Source organism: Arachis ipaensis, chromosome B3 (genome assembly GCF_059453495.1).
Source record: "Arachis ipaensis isolate K30076 ecotype BB chromosome B3, ASM5945349v1, whole genome shotgun sequence".
Lineage (NCBI taxonomy): Eukaryota > Viridiplantae > Streptophyta > Magnoliopsida > Fabales > Fabaceae > Arachis > Arachis ipaensis.
Window position 1 is genome coordinate 104,643,906 of NC_142438.1, and position 19,102 is coordinate 104,663,007.

Below are 19,102 nucleotides of genomic sequence, written 5' to 3' on the forward strand. Positions count from 1 at the left end.
TCATTATACCACACTGGTATGAGGCTATGAAAGAAGAATATAATGTCCTTATGAGAACTAATACCTGGAACCTAGTGTTGCTACCACCGCATGCTAAAATAATAGGCTCTAAATGGATTTTCACTACTAAAAAGAATCTTGATGAATCTGTGCAGAAATACAAAGCACGATTAGTTGCACAAGATTTTGGACAAGTGAAGGTTTTGATTTTGACCAGATTTTTGGTCCAGTGATTAGGCCTACTACTGTGAGAATTGTGCTAAGCTTAGCCTTATCCAAAGGTTGGGTTATTCGATAATTTGATTTTAATAACGCATTCTTGAATGGAGATTTATCTCAAATTATTTATATGCAGCAACACAGGAGTTTTGAAGTCAATTTTGAAACCTTAGTGTGCAAACTAAATCGATCCCTATATGGTCTAAAGCAAGCACCACGAGAATGGTTCCTAAAGTTAAACAAAACTCTAAAAATATTTGGCTTTACCACTGCAAAATCATATACCTCTTTGTTTTTGAAATACACTTCTAATCATGTCATATATCTTCTATGCTATGTAGATGACATCATTATTATAGGGAGTGATTCAACTCAAGTTGACTTGATGATTAAAACTTTAAATATAGTTTTTTCATTAAAGGATCTAGGTGAACTGAGTTATTTTCTAGGTGTTGAAGTTAGAAGAACTGTTGCAGGACATATTCATTTATCTCAAACAAAATATGTGAATGATTTACTTTCAAAAGTAAACATGGGAGAGACAAGTGCAATGCCAACTCCCATGATATCATCTCTTCAGCTGTTGACTACAAGTTCAGAAGAATTTGAGAATCCAAGACTATATAGATCTGTTGTTGGAAGTCTTCATTATCTCATAATAACCACATCAGACATTTCCTTCGTTGTGAGCAAGGTTAGTCAGTTTATGCATAAACCCTTGCTTGCACATTGGAAGGCTCTAAAGAGAGTTCTTCGGTATCTTCGAGGCATTAAGCAACAAGGATTACTCTTTCATAAGAATACAGAATTCAGATTGTATGGATTTGCTGATGCTGATTGGGCATCAAACCTTGAAGACTGCAGGTCAATCACTGGGTTTTGTATTTTTTTTAGGATCTAATCTTGTGTCTTGGTGTTGTAGGAAGCAAATCACTGTCAGTAGGAGCTCGACAGAGGCTGAATTTCGAAGTCTTGCAGCGCATGTAGCAAAGACAGTTTGGATCAAGAACTTGTTGCTCGAATTCAAAGTTCAACTTCAGACATCTCCAACAATTTTCTGTGACAACTTAAGCACTGTAATTCCTCCAATCCAGTGTTACATGACAAAACTAAGCACTTCCAACTTGATATACAGTTTGTTCGAGACAATATCAAAAGCAATGAACTAAATGTGGTCCATATCCCAGGTCAAGAGTAGATTGCTGATTTATTGACCAAACCCTTGTCAGCAGCAACCTTTGATAAGCTCAAGTACAAACTTAGAGTGGTCCCAAGACCAATCATAAGTTTGAGGAGGGGTGTAAAATATATAGTGGATACTAAGGGAGTAATAGTGCTAGTGCAGGTCAAGAAAAGCAAGACTCTGTTAGTATGAGTCATAAGTATAAATACGAAGTCCTTACTTTCAAGATGAAAGAGGTGTGATACATATTTCTCATAATCCCAAATTTACTTTTACTGTATTTTCTTCTTTACTAAGTTGCCCTAAGTTTTTTCTTGATTTTCACTATTTATCTTGTATACATCATCATCATACCTCTGTTTTCTATTCATTTTTTCTTTTTGAAAATTACATGCTTCAATTCTCTTCAAAGAACTGCCATGAAATCTTGCGGTCGAGGCCATGGGAGGCGAAAACGGAGTGGTCTAAATGGCTTTGAACAATGCATTGGCGTCGAGGTGGTCGTCATTGTTGTTGACGGTGGGGTGAGTTGCGACGGTGAAGGCGGGGGCTGCTGTAGGGTCTGCTTCGGCGGCATCGGTGGGAGGCTGGGCGACATCAGAACAGACGGCGGAGAGTGGACCGGAGATCGCAAACGGAGAATGAGAGATTAGCGTAATATTGGGAGTAACTGTACCAAATGTTATTTGGTTTAATTGTTAATCCTTATTTTTCAAATTTTAAAATTTAAAATTAAAAATAACTAATTAATAATTTGATTTATAATTTTAAATTTATTTTTATTTTTCTTTTTTATTCTATTATTCACATTGTTTACAATTATTATTCTTTTTCTATTTTTTTTATTTTTATTTTTTAAAATATTTTGTCAAAATTGATTTGAAAGATGATTTTTTTAAAAAAAATTATAATATTTATATTTAGTAAATAAAATTAAAATTAATATCTTTAAATTAATTAAGAATATGATAAAAATACATATTTATGAACTGAGATGTTGTACATTAATAAAAATTCAAGAATATTTTTCTCATATTTTTAAATAATTTAAAAATATTTTTATTGATAACAAAATTTGGAAAGATAGGAGACTCGAACCCGCAACCTCTTAATTGAGTATAGGGAGTTTATGTCATTTGAGCTATTACTCATTAGCTGTTCAGTTTTTATCTTAATAAGTTTAACTTGTACAAAAATAATTTTTTAAGATATAAATGACAAATAAATTTTTGAATAATTTAAAAATATTACAAAAATAACAAAAAATATATTATATTCTTATAAGTGACAAAAAAATTTGTAACAAGCAAACGATTTGGTAAATTTAGTCCAAATTTTGGCTGTAACATTTTGAATAACTATTTAAAAAATATACATAAAATGAAAATAAAATTTAATCTTTAAATTTCTTTTAAAGAACTAGTCATTCACAATAAAAACTTCACTTCACATAAAATTTTTAAATTTAATTTTTTAATAGTGATTGTAGAATATTACATTAAAATTTGATCTTTAAAATTTTTTAAAAAATATATATTTAATATCTAATTATTTTTAACACACTTTTAAATTTGTCGAATATTTATTTGTTGTTTGTATATTTTGAAATTATTGACGTATTGTAAATTTTCGAGTCAAATACTATTTTAATAATAAAATATATTTTTTATCATAAATTTTTTAAAAATTTTCAAAAATATTATTTATTTTAATTCAATTCAATTTTGTTCATAACATATTAAAAAACGCTACTGACTCAAATACTGCAAGCCACCTGCTCAAATATGGGTCGAATGCTCAAATTAATGGATACATAAAGTCCTCACTCTTTCATTTTACCCCGATGTATGACTATATCCTTCTCAACGGTCAACACTTCTGCTCCAGCGTAGGTGTTGTGAGGATAAAAAGATATCACGATCGTTTTTTTCTTAAATATGATTATACTCCCAGATAAGATTGATAATGTATTATTAGTGTCTTTCTAATTTTTATATAGTTATTGATATTTTTCTGAGAACTTTCTCACAAAACGTGATGTATTTATATAACTAATACTTTTTTTTTTTTAAAGTAGCAATAGTAGTTAATAAAGGGAGTATATTGCAGTTTTAGTGGGTGCGCACAATAATTTGGAACAAAATGGCCGACAGTCTTCTCCCTAAAGTTAATGACTTTTAATGTTAATATTTTAAGATAGATCCGAGAATAAGCATTCCATTTTCTTACTGAGACGGTACACATCATAAACACCACGACATTTCAACCATTCTAAACTTGAACTACTTAACATACTACTAGAGCTAGAAGAAACCTAAACACAAGTCTTGTTCAATCCAAACTTGAACATGTCATTTCAACAAATCTTAAGGCCACATCATTCTTCAGTTGAAGTAGCAATGGTTTTGTTGTATTCCTCCAATTCCTTCTTGTACACTTCCATTGCTTCACTTGCTTTCCCATTCCATATTTGTCTCTCTTCCTCGCTCAGTTCCTATAGCCATAATAATAATAATAATAATAATAATAATAATAATAATAATAATAATAATATGTAAACTGGGACAAGTAAAAAGAATAATCAATAGTACCTGCCACTTCAATGAAATGAGTGCATTAAGGGTGGAAATGTTGATTCCTGGACGTTCCTCCTGTAAAGCTTTCCTTGCTTCCTTGCTGAATAAGAGGAATGAGGATGGAGGCCTCTTAGGCCTGTTTGGGTCAGAATTCTTATCTTCCTTGTTCTGCTTCTTCTTCTGCTTTGTTTTCTTGATGAGGATTTCAGTTTTCTCTTTCTTCTTGAGGAGCTGCAACGCTTCCTGCTTCTGAAGCTTCATGTGCTCCTCCTCTTCCTTCATGAGATTTGCAGCCTCTTCATGTTTCCTCTGCTTATAAGCTTCCATTTCTTGAACATACTGCTCCTTCTTCTTATTCGCCATCTCCTCGTAAGGCCTCTTCTGTTCCTCCGTCATGTTCTTCCACTCTTCCCCTGTGATCTTCGCAACTTCCACAACGCTCTTGTTCTCCGCAACAAGAGCCGCACGCCTATCGTTTGTGAAAAGGATATATGCTGACATCGGGTGCTTTGGCTTCAATGGATCCTTCTCTTTCTTGTTCTTCTTTGTAGTCTCTTTCTCTGCTTCTTGTCTGAACTGCATGTACTGTTCAAGAAGCTCCATCGCCATCTTCTGCTTCTGATCCTCTTCCAACAGCTTCAGTGCCTCCGTCTCGCGCTTTTCCTTCGCCATTACCTCCATATATGCTTCTTTTTCAGCATTGTACTTCTCTTCGTACGGCTTCTTCTCTTCAGCGCTAACTGTCTTCCATTTAGCCCCCAACATGTTTGAGATGTCCTTGAATTCTGCCTCTGGGTTTGTTTTCTTGATCTGACAAAAGCCAACCCTTCAATAAGTTAGTCTCAATTCTTAAAAGCAAAAGGAACCTTTTTGAGATATTTGTTGGATTAATACCTCATTCCATTGATCCTTGCACCACAGAATGTAAGGAGCAGAGGGCCTTTTCTTCTTGTCCTTCTTGTCTTGTTCCTTATCTTTCGGAAGAGGCAAGTTCTGAAATTTTATGAACACCGTTAGTAAAAAAAGAAAGCAAAACAAGAACAGGGAGTGAAAAAAAAAAAAAAGAAAAAATCAAGATCCAAGCATGGCAAACAAACCATGGTGGGTTTGAACTCCTTCAACTTCTGGAGCTTCTTGAGCTCGGTCTGGAGCTTCTCCTGTTCCTTGCCTCGGTTTTCAAGCTCTTGGTCCTTGAGCTTGAGGGCCTCATCCTTGGCTTTTAAGAGCTCCTCGGTTTTCTCCTTCTCGAGGTGCAGCTGCTGCAGCTTCTCCTGCATCTCAAGCAACTCTTTCTCAAAAGAAGGAGATTGCTGCTGCTGCTGCTTCGTGCTTTGTTTCTTTGAAGCAGCTCTTCCTTTCTTGGGTTGAGAAACGGTGGTGGTGGTGTCGAGGTTCTCCTTCATTATCACTTGTTCAGAAATTGGAGGTGTGAATTCTGAGACCTTGGTGGTGATGGTGTTTGCGGACTCATTTGTTGACGAGTTTTTGTCCTTGAGAGCCCTTTTGCTCCTTGACCTCCTTGTGGGAACTTCTGCAGCAGTGTCAGCCATGGATTATGTGATGTCAAGAAAGAAAAGGGAAATGGAAACAGAGAAATTGATTTCAGTGTTTGTTTATGGAGAAGAAGAGGCGCGGGGTCGCTTTTAAGGGACGGATTGTGACGCAACGCAACGGTCGAATTTTTCAAATTTTGAAACAGGAACGAAAGTGTGTTCCTTGCGAATTTGACCGTTGGTGCCAAGGAAGAGATAACAACTATGTATGTCAGTCCAGCGGAATTGGAATAATACGGTCAACTATTTACTCAAAACAATTTATTCTACCACCTTATTTAGAGAATTTTTTATTTAAATTAAATAAATATAAAATTTATGAAAATACATAAAATATAGAGTAATTACCTAAATAAACAACATACTAGGCACATGATTCGGTGGTCCAGGAACCTTTGGACCACTAAGTGGTCCAAGTAGAAAACATGTTTTTGGAGTTTTTTTATCAATTACTACATAGTTCTTGAACTAATTTTAATTACAAATTAACCCCATATATTTTATTTAATTATAAAAATAAATTTTTATTTTATAAATTATTATTTTATCAATTATCTATTATATTTATTAACAATCAAATACAAAAATAACATCCAATTATATCCTCCATTCATCCTAATAATTCCAATTGATTAAAAAATTAACTTTGATCTCGTTACGTTCGTCTATGGCTTCCAAATCGTGTTTCCTTGAAATTCAATCGATTGGTTTACACTATATCACAAAATAATCGATTGAAAGTTGTAAAGTAGAATGGTAAAAAGCTTAAACCAATCGATTGTTTATACTTTCCAATCGAATGAATGCCTCAAAACAATCGATTGTTGTTGTTACTCAATCGATTGAATTCACGAAAACAACATGGATTTTCCAAATACAATCGATTGGAAAGTGATAACATTGAAGTTTTAGCCAAATTCAATCGATTGGTAATGTAATCCAATGGATCGGAAGGTGATGAAGTTGAATGTTTTGTCAATTTCAATCGATTGGTAATGGTACCCATCTACTCAATCAATTATTTTTTATTATACCAACAAGCTATTGAACCAACTTGGTTAAACTTGGTTACCAAAATAATTTCGTCATGTAGTATCACGGATTTAATTAATACTAGTAGAAATACATTTCCTTCGTCCAAACTAGACCAAACTACAGGATCAATGATTTAAGTTAAGTGATAAAAATTGTTCTTATGTTAATACATTGATATTGGTGCAAGAAGATAATAAGATCCTGATCATGGTGATTGAAAAAAAAAATTGGATTAATGAGGATTTGTACAACCTATTTGTGATTTATGAAAGTAGAATAGAATAAATTGTGCAAAATCCTACAGAATTCTGAAAAATGAGAACATTACCAATCAGATGGATATTCCATTACCAATCGATTGAAATTGGCAAAACATTCAACTTCATCACCTTCCAATCGATTGGATTACATTACCAATCGATTGAATTTGGCTAAAACTTCAATGTCATCACTTTTCAATCGATTGTATTTGGCAAATTCATGTTGTTTTCGTGAAATTCAATCAATTGAGTAACAACAACAATCGATTGTTTTGAGGCATTCATTCGATTGGAAAGTATAAACAATCGATTGGTTTAAGCTTTTTACCATTCTACCTTACAACTTTCAATCGATTGTTTTGTGATATAGTGTAAACCAATCGATTGAGTTATCATTCAATCGATTGTTTTGAAAAACCAATCGATTGCATTTCAAGGAAACACGATTTGGAAGCCATGGACGAACGTAACGAGATCAAAGTTAATTTTTTAATTAATTGGAATTATTAGGATGAATGGAGGATATAATTGGTTATTATTTTTGTATTTGATTGTTAATAAATATAATAGATAATTGATAAAATAATAATTTATAAAATAAAAAACTATTTTTATAATTAAATAAAATATATGGGGTTGATTTGTAATTAAAATTAGTTCAAAGACTACGTAGCAATTGATAAAAAAACTCCAAAAATATGTTTTCTACTTGGACCACTAAGTGGTCCAAAGGTTTCTGGACCACCGAATCCTGAGCCAACATACTACATCTCGAATACTAAGAGGATAAACCAACTATAGACGAGATCCAGCACTATAACATAATAAACAGTTGACGTATCCTGAGAGCACTTGAGATACGTGTCATGTGCAGAAACGGGTACTGCCGTATTGAAGTACAGATGGTCCCCAACAATTTATTTGCAACGGAAACATCAACTGACTTAATGCGACTTAGCACATAGTTGGAGTTTTGAATTTTGAGGTTAGTTTTTTTTTCTCTTTTATTTTCAATAAATAATTAGTTTATATATTTAGACTTTATTAATTTAGTTAATGTGTTAGGCATTTTGATTTTGTTAATTAGAAGTTTTATTAACTTATGTAGGTATAAAGATGTTTTTAAATAAATAAAATAAATATTTTAATTATTGAAATAAGTAATTTGGAGAGTGTTTACCGTTTTCCGTAACATACATTATCTCGTTTGCAAGATAAGTATAGTCATATCTCTTGATCCACTTTCCATCTCCATTAACCTCTATTTCTCTCTATTTCTCCCTTTCTCGAGTGTTTTCTTGATATTTTTGAGTTGCTTGGACGTTACGGTACGCGTGCACACGGGATCTTGATATCAACCGCCCCAATAATAATTGGGACGAGAGCAATCGACTTCGAGATTAGTGTTATTTATATTTTTAAATAAATAAGCATATGTGATTATAGTTAGGATATTTTTAGAGATGTAGTGTTTTTGCACGCGAGTAGAATGGCTTATCTTTAGGTTACATAAAATAAGTAAGTAGGCAACTAATGAACATTTGTTAGGAATTTTTTTAAATAAATAATTTAATTATTTAATTATCGTAATAAATAATTTGTAGCGTATTTATTAATTTACATTACATTGATTTATTTCGTTTATACTTTAAATGAGATAGATTCATAGTTATTTTGTTTACATTTTAAACGAGATATATGTATTTATAAATATAAAAATATAATTTTTAAAATTAATAAAATATATTAATAATTTAAATTATACCAAACTCTTAAAAATAAAACGTTTCAAATAATAGAAAAGATGGATAGTTTCAATATAACATATGTGTTTTAACTAACTAATTAATAGACGTATCACAAATTTGAAACTTTCTATTTAAAATTAGTACATTATTTTCTTAAAAACCAATTAAAATTTAAACATTTCACGTTTAACACCATTAACACAATTATTTCTCCCAACTGTTAAAAGAAGTGAATCACATAAGTGACACCGTTAAACTACCTACCATTAACACGTAACTACTCATTATTAATGTTATTGCTTCTTCTACATACTAACTTCCATTCACTGACAATTTTTTTATTAAGATTTACATTAAATTAATTTAAATAATACTTCAAATTTTTAACTGAGATACAATTTATTTACTAAATTTTTAACTGATATAATTTTAACGGACAAAATTTTTAATTTTTTTATGTACTCTCTTTGAGTATTAATTTTTTATGTACTCTCATTTGTTGCATGACCATTTATAAAATATATATAATTTGAAATATATATAATTTAAATTTAAAAATTAATATTCAAGAGAGCACATAAAAAATTTTAAAATTTTGTCCGTTAAAATTATATTTTAATTAAAAATTTAATAAATAAATTATATCTCAATTAAAAATTTGAAGTATTATTTGAATTGATTTAGTGTAAATCCTAGAGTGGATAGAAGTCGATGAGTAGAAGAAATAATAGTGTTAATAGTGGGTAATTAAAAAAAGGTAACTGTGATAATAGTGGACAGTTTAATGGTGCCACTTATGTGATTTCACTTTGTTAATGGTTGGGAGAAGTAGACGGGTTAACAGTGAAAATTTTAAATTTAAATTTAAATTGGTTTCTAAGAAAATAATATACTGATTTTAAATGGGTAGTTTGAAATCATGTGATATGCCAATTAATCAGTTAGTTAAAACCACATATCTTATTTTGAAAAAAACGGTTCATTTTTTCTATTATTTGAAACGTTCTATATTTAAGAGTTTGTTTCAATATAAATTATTAATATTTTTTAAATTATTTTCAAAAATTATATTTTTATATTTATAAATACACATATCTCGTTTACACGGTAAATAAGATCATTATGAATGTATCTCGTTTACATCGGAAATAAAGAATCAAGCAAAACTAAGATCACAATCATAGAAGAGATATAGCACACAAGAACAAAAATTGTGGTTATAATGTGTAACCACTCAATATAGGTTCAAAACTCACAAGGTATTTTGTTCTTTTCTCTTCTATGTTCCATAAAAATCATTCAAGCAAGTTTGAAATAATTTTCCGATCAATTCAATAGAATGCCCCTCGAAACAAAATTCTTGAAAATCTTTATTTTTTTTACCAAAATGGTTTTCTATATGTATGTATGTATGTTGTGATGGATGCAATTTCAAAATCTTTCCTAGTTCTATTCCTAATTTTCAACATTGCAAAAATTAACATGAACAATTAGGACAAAATTAAAATAGGTGCTATACTATTCACATCATCCACTCACGACTTCTATCTATAAACTATGTACCATGCATATGCAATATATATATTAACTAGAGTAAGGATGCAATAGTAAAAAATACTAACAAATATCTACAAGAAACATAATAAAAGAAAACAAAATTAAAGTGTAAAGTGTTCGGAAAAGAGAGTTTACACCCCAAAATGATGAATCCTCCCCCACACTTAAGCTTTGCACGGTCCTCCGTGCACGAACACAATCCGGGGAGAATGTCTCTAAGTTCTTCCACCTTCAGTTAGTGGATGCGGGGGCTTGGGTTGTGTGGAGATCGCCAAGTCTAATGTATACTCGGCATCTCCATCCTCGGTTTCCTCCTCCTCTCCCGGTTCTTTACCTTCGTGTCTCATCCTCAAAAAGAAGAGCAAAGTATAGTTCGAATCATAAGGCAAATAGCACAAAGAGGTAAAGGAGGTGAAGCTAATAAGCATCTAATTGAGGAAGTTTGTATAGAGGCGTGGCATGATAAAAGGCAATGTGTGTATTCTAAGTGTGCGCACACTTTAGAATATACACATTGGCCGGGTAGAGTGGTATCCACACAAACAAAAAAAATAGCGTACGTTCCTCAATGAAGTTGCCTAGGTTGCAAGTAAAGAATAAGTAAAACTTAAGGCACAAGCAACTTTAGGTGACTATGAAAGTGAATTGAGTGATTAAGATATTGGCTATTGTAATTGTGCAAGTTAAAGTGCAAGATTAATATAAAATAGCACAATAAACAACAACTGATTCAATAATGAACAAAAACTCCCAACTCATCACGAAGCATAATGAAAAAGTCACATGGAAGGGTACTTGTTACAAAAGTGATAAGCTTGATAAGAATCAAGTTAGGTCACTCAAACAAATGCAAAGCATTAACAAGGAACAAGTACTGGACATGTGATGAGTTTTAATATGAAAATCATGATGAACAAGTAATTTCAACTCAAATCACTTAATCCAATGCACTTATATAATTTGCCCTAGTGGGGCAATCCAAACATGAGTATTCAGATCCACTAGGTACTTGTATATTAAAGCAAAGTATAAGTGCATTGTGTCAAGAGGCAACCCTATCATTAATAAAGAAATACTTGCAACTTATTTAAATAGAAACAACTAAAGTAAAACTAATGTAATAACTAAAATAAAAATGAAATGCAATGAAGATTAAATAAAACAAGAGGAAAAACATGGAAGAAGCAAGAAAAGAAAGGGGTGGAGGGAGCAGAAGTGCGTTAGAGCTTAAATGGAAAAGAAATAAAAATTTTGCCCAAAACAGTACTTGTGCGTTGTATGCGTATGCACACAAGGTGAAAAGGGGAGGGGTGCGTCCGCACAAGTCGTGCGAACGCTCTGGACAGAAGGGGGTGTAAGAAGTGTGCGCACGCACAAGCCTGTGCGCGCGCACAGAAGATTTTTTTTTGTGGATGGAAAGGATCATGTGTGCGTGCGCACACAGGTCCGTGCGCACGCACAAGAGCGAAAAGGGGTATGGGGTGCAGGTGCAAAGGCTATGCTAACGCTCCCAACAGAGGGGCCACAAGCTCGCGTGCAGGCGCACAAGTCTGTGCAGCGGCACAAAAAGCACAACATGGACGGGGCGTGCATACGCACAAGATGGTGCGCCCGCACAAGTCCTAGAAAACAGGGCAGTGCGCACGCACAGAGTGTGCTGGTGTTGCGAGCAGAGGGCATGCTAAGGTGTGTGCGGACGCACAGGCGGGTGCGTCTGCACAGGTGGCGAAGAACACAGTTTTGTGCGCACGCACAGCTTGGTGCGTTCGCACAGATGCCCTGTTTCAGAAAATTCTTTTCTTTTCAAAATCAAGGTTCCAACCCTTAGTGCATCAACATATCATCCCAAAAACATTCAAAACATCACAAAATCATGATCCATATGCAATTCAACCTATCTAAACTCAAATTTAAACTAATCCTAAGCTAACTAAGGCAAGCACATATGCAACAAACTAAGACTATAAACAAAGAGAAAGGGTAAGAAAGATGTTACCATGGTGGGGTATCTCCCACCTAGCACTTTGGTTTATAGTCCTAAGTTAGACCTTTTGTGGAGACTTTAGCTAGGGTGACTTGTGTTTCCACTCCTCCTTGAACCTCTATCCAAGCTTGCGCTTTACTCTCCTCCGGGATCCTATATCCTAGTTTCCCGATCTCCTTCTTGTTGATCACTATGCTCCAAGCGGGATGGACAAACTCTCAAACGACCCTTGTAGTACCCCCAACACTCTCCAGAAATCACCCAATTGTGCTCTACACCATGCTTGAACTCCAAGTCTTGAATTGTTCTTCTTGAAGATTGGTGCACGAAATTGTGATCTCTAGCAACGGCGCCAAAAACTCAGTACGCACGTTCATAATCTCAAATTCTTTTTCACAACTCCGATACAACTAATCAGCAAGTGCACTGGGTCGTCCAAGTAATAAACCTTACGTGAGTAAGGGTCGATCCCACGGAGATTGTCGGCTTGAAGCAAGCTATGGTCATCTTGTAAATCTCAGTCAGACATATTCAAATGGTTATGGGATTTTGATAATTAAATATAAATAAAATATAAAATAGGATAGAAATACTTATGTAATTCATTGGTGAGAATTTCAGATAAGCGTATGGAGATGCTTTGCTCCTTCTGAATCTCTGCTTTTCTACTGTTTTCATTCAATCATTCCTACTCCTTTCCATGGCAAGCTGTATGTGGGGCATCACCGTTGTCAATGGCTACTTCCCGTCATCTCAGTGAAAATGGTCCAAATGCGCTGTCACCGCACGGCTAATCATCTGTCGGTTCTCGATCATGTTGGAATAGGATCCAGTGATCCTTTTGCGTCTGTCACTACGCCCAACACTCGCGAGTTTGAAGCTCGTCACAGTCATCCCTTCTCAGATCCTACTCGAAATACCACAGACAAGGTTTAGAGTTTCCGGATCTCAAGAATGGCCGCCAATAATTCTAGCTTATACCACGAATACTCCGATCTTTCGGAATGGAGGCTAAGAGATAAACGCTCAATCCAAGGTAGAACAGAAGTGGTTGTCAGGCACGCGTTCATAGGTTGAGAATAGTGATGAGTGTCACGAATCATCATATTCATCATGGTTGAAGTGCAAGCAAATATCTTAGAATAAGAATAAGCTTGAATTGAATAAGAAAACAATAGTACTTTGCATTAATTCTTGAGGAATAGTAGAGCTCCACACCTTAATCTATGGTGTGTAGAAACTCTACCATTGAAAATACATAAGTGATGAAGGTCCAGGCATGGCCGAATGGCCAGCCCCCTAAACGTGATCTCTGAACATAAAATTATTCAAAAGACTAACCAGAGATATAAAATAAATCACTAAAAGTAGTTTTTATACTAAACTAGTAGCTAGGGTTACATAAGATAACTAAGTGATGTAGAAATCCACTTCCGGGCCCACTTGGTGTGTGCTTGGGCTGAGCATTGAGCTTTCATGTGTAGAGACTCTTTTTGGAGTTAAACGCCAGGTTGTAGCCTGTTTCTGGCGTTTAACTCTGGTTTGCAACCTGTTTCTGGCGTTTAACTCCAGAATAGGGCAGGAACTTGGCGTTTGAACGCCAGTTTGCATCATCAAAACTCGGGCAAAGTATAGACTATTATATATTGCTGGAACGCCCTGGATGTCTACTTTCCAACGCAATTAAGATCGCGCCATTTGGATTTCTGTAGCTCCTGAAAATCCATTTCGAGTGCAAAGAGGTCAGAATCCAATAGCATCTGCAGTCCTTCTTTAGCCTCTGAATCAGATTTTTGCTCAGGTCCCTCAATTTCAGCCAAAAAATACCTGAAATCACAGAAAAATACACAAACTCATAGTAAAGTCTAGAAATGTAATTTTTGAATAAAAACTAATAAAAATATACTAAAAACTAACTAAAACATACTAAAAACTATGTAAAAACAATGCCAAAAAGCGTATAAATTATCCGCTCATCACAACACCAAACTTAAATTATTTCTTGTCCCCAAGAAACTAAAAATAAAATAGGATAAAAAGAAGAGAATATACTATAAATTCCAAAGTATCAATGAAACTTAGCTCCAATTAGATGAGCAGGACTAGTAGCTTTTTGCCTCTGAACAGTTTTGGCATCTCACTCTATCCTTTGAAGTTCAGAATGATTGGCATCTATAGGAACTCAGAATTCAGATAGTGTTATTGATTCTCCTAGTTTAGTATGTTAATTTTTGAACACAGCTACTTTATGAGTCTTGGCCGTGGCCCTAAGCACTTTGTTTTCCAATATTACCACCGGATACATAAATGCCACAGACACATAACTGGGTGAACCTTTTCAGATTGTGACTCAGCTTTGCTAAAGTCCCCAGTTGAAGGTGTCCAGGGTTCTTAAGCACACTCTTTTTGCTTTGGATCACGACTTTAACCGCTCAGTCTCAAGCATTTGGCTTGACACCTTCACGCCACAAGCACATGGTTAGGGACAGCTTGGTTTAGCCGCTTAGGCCAGGATTTTATTTCTTTGGGCCCTCCGATCCTATCCATTAATGCTCAAAGCCTTGGATCCTTTTTATTTTACCCTTGCCTTTTGGTTTAAAGGGTTACTGGCTTTTTGCTCTTGCCTTTTGGTTTAAAGAGCTCTTGGCTTTTTCTGCTTGCTTTTTCTTTTTCTTTCTTCTCTTTTTTTTTCTTTTATTTTCGCCATATTTTTTTTCTCGCAAGCTTTGTATTCACAGCTTTTTCTTTCTTCAAGAATCAATTTTATGATTTTTCAGATTATCAATAACATTTCTCCTTTTCATCATTCTTTCAAGAGCCAACAATTTTAACATTCATAAACAACAAATTCAAAAGACATATGCACTGTTCAAGCATTCATTCAGAAAACAAAAAGTATTGTCACCACATCAAAATAATTAAACTAATTTCAAGGATGAATTTGAAATCATGTACTTCTTGTTCTTTTGTTTTTAGAACATTTTTCATTTAAGAGAGGTGGTGGATTCATAGGACATTCACAGCTTTAAGACATAGACACTAAACACTAATGATCATGTAATAAAGACACAAACATAAATAAACATAAAGCATAGTAAACGAAAAATAGAAAAATAAATAAATAGACAAGGAGATTAAGGAACGGGTCCACCTTAGTGAGGGTGGCGTCTTCTTCCTCTTGAAGAACCAATGGTGCTCTTGAGCTCCTCTATGTCTCTTCCTTGCCTTTGTTGCTCCTCCCTCATAGCTCTTTGATCTTCTCTAATCTCATGGAGAATGATGGAGTGCTCTTGGTGCTCCACCCTTAGTTGTCCCATGTTGGAACTCAATTCTCCTAGGGAGGTGTTGATTTGCTCCCAATAGTTTTGTGGAGGAAAATGGATCCCTTGAGGCATCTCAGGGATTTCATGATGAGAAATTTCCTCATGCTCTTGTTGAGGTCCATGATCTCTTGTTTGCTCCATCCTTTTCTTAGTGATGGGCTTATCCTCATCAATGAAGATGTCTCCCTCTATGTCAATCCCAGCCGAATTGCAGAGGTGGCAAATGAGGTGAGGAAAGGCTAACCTTGCCAAAGTGGAAGACTTGTCAGCCACCTTGTAGAGTTCTTGAGGTATAATCTCATGAACTTCCACTTCCTCCCCAATCATGATACTGTGGATCATGATGGCCCGATCCACAGTTACTTCGGATTGGTTGCTAGTAGGAATAATAGAGCGTTGGATGAACTCTAACCATCCTCTAGCCACAGGCTTAAGGTGATGCCTTCTCAATTGAACTGGCTTGCTTCTTGAGTCAATTTTCCATTGAGCTCCTTCCTCACATATGTCCATGAGGACTTGGTCCAACCTTTGATCAAAGTTGACCCTTCTAGTGTAGGGGCGTGCGTTTTCTTGCATCATTGGCAAGTTGAACGCCAACCTTACATTTTCCGGACTGAAATCTAAGTATTTCCCCTGAACCATTGTAAGCCAATTCTTTGGATTCGGGTTCATACTTTGATCATGGTTCCTAGTGATCCATTCGTTTGCATAGAACTATTGAACCCTTAAGATTCTGACTTGTTGAATAGGATTGGAGAGTACTTCCCATCCTCTTCTTCTAATCTCTTGTTGGATCTCCGGATATTCGCCCTTTTTGAGCTTAAAAGGGACCTCAGGAATCACCTTTTTCTTGGTCACAACTTCATAGAAGTGGTCTTGATGGACCTTTGAGATGAATCTCTCCATCTCCCATGACTCAGAGGTGGAAGTAATTGCCTTCCCTTTCCTCTTTCTTGAGGTTTCTCTGGCCTTAGGTGCCAATGCCATTAATGGTTATGGAAAAACAAAAAGCAACGCTTTTACCACACCAAAATTAAAATGTTTGCTCGTCCTCGAGCAAAAGAAGAAGGAAAATAGTAGAAGAAGAAGAAAATAGAGGAGATGGAGGGGAAGAGTGTATTCGGCCAAGGGGAGAAAGAAGTGTTTGTAATGTGTGAAATTGAAGTAGTGTTGAGGGGTTTATATAGGGGTGGGAGAAGGGTTAGATTTCGTGTATTAGGGTTGGGTTTAGGAGGGAAAGGATTTTTGAATTTGGAGGTAGGTGGGGTTTTTGGGAAAAAGTGGATGGATGTGAGTGGTGAAAGGCATTTGGGGAAGAGATATGGAAGTGATTGGTGAAGGGGATTTGGGGAAGAGTGTTATGAAAGGGTGTGAAGAGGAAAGAAGAAGAGGTGGGGTAGGTGGGGATCCTGTGGGGTCCACAGATCCTAAGGGGTCAAGGACTTAACATCCCTGCTCCATTTAGGCGTGTAAAACGCCCTTAGAGTGCATTTCTGGCGTTAAACGCCAGGTTGCTGCTTGTTTCTAGTGTTTAACGCCAACTTTTCTCCCTGTTTTGGCGTTAAACGCCAACTTAATGCTCTGTTCTGGCATTAAACGCCAATTTGGTGCTTGTTTCTGGCGTTTAACGCTAGCTTGATGCTTCTTTCTGGCGTTAAATGCCAGTCTGCAGCTTTTTACTGGCGTTTAAACGCCAGTAAGCTCTTCCTCTAGAGTGAGCTATTTTTAATGCTGTTTTTCATTCTGTTTTTGATTTTTCAGTTATTTTTGTGACTTCACATGATCATCAACCTAAAAAAACATAGAATAATAAAGGGAAACATAAATAGATAATATTAGATAACATTGGGTTGCCTCCCAATAAGCGCTTCTTTAATGTCAATAGCTTGACAGTGAACTCTCATGGAGCCTCACAGATAATCAGAGCAAGGTTGTGGCCTCTCAACACCAAACTTAGAGTTTGTTTGTGGCCTCCCAAAACCAAACTTAGAGTTTGAATGTGGGGGTTTTGTTTGACTCTGTATTGAGAGAAGCTTTTTTATGCTTCCTCTCCATGGTTACAGAAGGAGAACCTTGAGTCTTGAATATAAGGTAGTCCTCATTCAACTAAAGACCAAATCTCCTCTGTCAACATCAATCACAGCTTTTGCTGTGGCTAGGAAGGGTCTGCCAAGGATGATGGATTCATCCTCATCCTTCCCAGTGTCTAGGATTATGAAGTCAGTAGGGATGTAAAGGCCTTCAACCTTCACTAGCACGTCCTTTACTAGTCCATAAGCCTGTTTCATCGATTTGTCTGCCATCTCTAGTGAGATTCTTGCAGCTTGTACCTCAAAGGTTCACAGTTTCTCCATTACAGAGAGTGGCATGAGGTTTATCCCTAACCCTAGGTCACACAGAGCTCTCTCAAAGGTCATGGTGCCTATGGTACAAGGTATGAAGAATTTTCCGGGATCCAGTTTCTTCTGAGTTAATGTCTGCCTCATTAATGCACTCAGTTCATTGGTGAACAAGGGGGGTTCATCCTCCCAAGTCTCATTACCAAATAAACTGGCATTCAACTTCATGATTGCTCCTAGATACTTAGCAACTTGCTCTTCAATGGTGTTTTCATCCTCTTCAGAGGAAGAATAGTCATCAGAGCTCATGAATGGCAGAAGGAAGTTCAATGGAATCTCTATGGTCTCTGTATGAGCCTCAGATTCCTCTGGTTCCTCAAAGAAAAACTCCTTTCTGTCCAGAGAACGTCCCATGAGGCTTTTCTCACTGGGATTCACGTCCTCCTCACTCTCTCCAGGTTCGGCCATGTTGGTCATGGTTATGGCCTTGCACTCTCTCTTGGAATTTTCTTCTGTATTGCTTGGGAGAGTACTAGGAGGAGTTTCAGTAATCTTCTTACTCAGCTGACTGAAGAGAGAACTTTTGCGTGGTCTAGAAATTTGCAGATAAATCCTCGTTGCAGGTATAGCTTCTAAACCAACAAAAGTCCTTTCTTACAAATGTTTTGGTTGTCACAAGTAACAAACCCCTAAATAAATTGATAACCGAAGTATTCAAACCTCGGGTCGTCTTCTCAAGGAACTGCAGGTAAGTATGTTCTTATTATTGGTTATGGAGGTTGTAAATTGGGGTTTTGAGAATGAGGAGTGAATAGTTTAATTAGCAAATAAAGTAAATGAAGAACAAGTAATTTAAATGGCAAGTAAAATAAGTAGATGACTGTAAATAAATAAATAACTGTAAAATAAACTTTTGGCAAGGTATGAGAAACTAGAGGTCCTATCCTAGCTATCCTTATCAATGATGATGAAAATTGAATCTGAATTCCACTTTGTTAACCTTTACTAAGATAAAGGAAGGTCAAGGGATTAATTGGTTTGATCTTCGAATCCTATTTATTTCCTAAGAAAAGATTGGGATTATTGAAGTTCAATTTAATTAACAAAGATAACAATTATCAATCATGTTTGAGTTTGATAACTCCTGAGTTATTGATTTCTTAACCAAGACCAAAAGAAGAAAAGTAAATCTACTGGAATAAAAATGTCTTTAAATTGGGAATAACAATAATGTAAATAAAAGAAAGCAATATTAAACTGAAATACCTCAAATAACATTAATTAAGAAAATCATAACATGAATGTAGCATAAGCCAAATAGGCAA

General features: G+C 35.3%; 1 protein-coding gene across 1 annotated transcript; it reads right to left on the minus strand.

Moving 5' to 3' along the window:
• Positions 1-3,601: 3,601 nt before the first annotated feature.
• On the minus strand, positions 3,602-5,604 carry LOC107630721 (high mobility group B protein 13). Its single transcript, XM_016333938.3, has 4 exons — positions 5,076-5,604; positions 4,873-4,971; positions 3,994-4,788; positions 3,602-3,896 (listed from the first exon to the last, which is right to left on the minus strand). The coding sequence occupies exons 1-4, from the start codon at positions 5,526-5,528 to the stop codon at positions 3,780-3,782; spliced, it is 1,464 nt and encodes a 487-aa protein (XP_016189424.1). The 5' UTR covers positions 5,529-5,604; the 3' UTR covers positions 3,602-3,779.
• Positions 5,605-19,102: the final 13,498 nt, after the last annotated feature.

What these genes read in the sequence shown, in the direction of transcription:
- LOC107630721 (XM_016333938.3), bottom strand. Translation starts at nt 5,528, where the DNA reads ATGGCTGACACTGCTGCAGAAGTTCCCACAAGGAGGTCAAGGAGCAAA. An exon ending in AGGAGTTCAAACCCACCATG is followed by an intron (nt 4,972 to 5,075) that starts GTTTGTTTGCCA and finishes ATAAAATTTCAG; the next exon opens with AACTTGCCTCTTCCGAAAGA. An exon ending in GCAAGGATCAATGGAATGAG is followed by an intron (nt 4,789 to 4,872) that starts GTATTAATCCAA and finishes GGCTTTTGTCAG; the next exon opens with ATCAAGAAAACAAACCCAGA.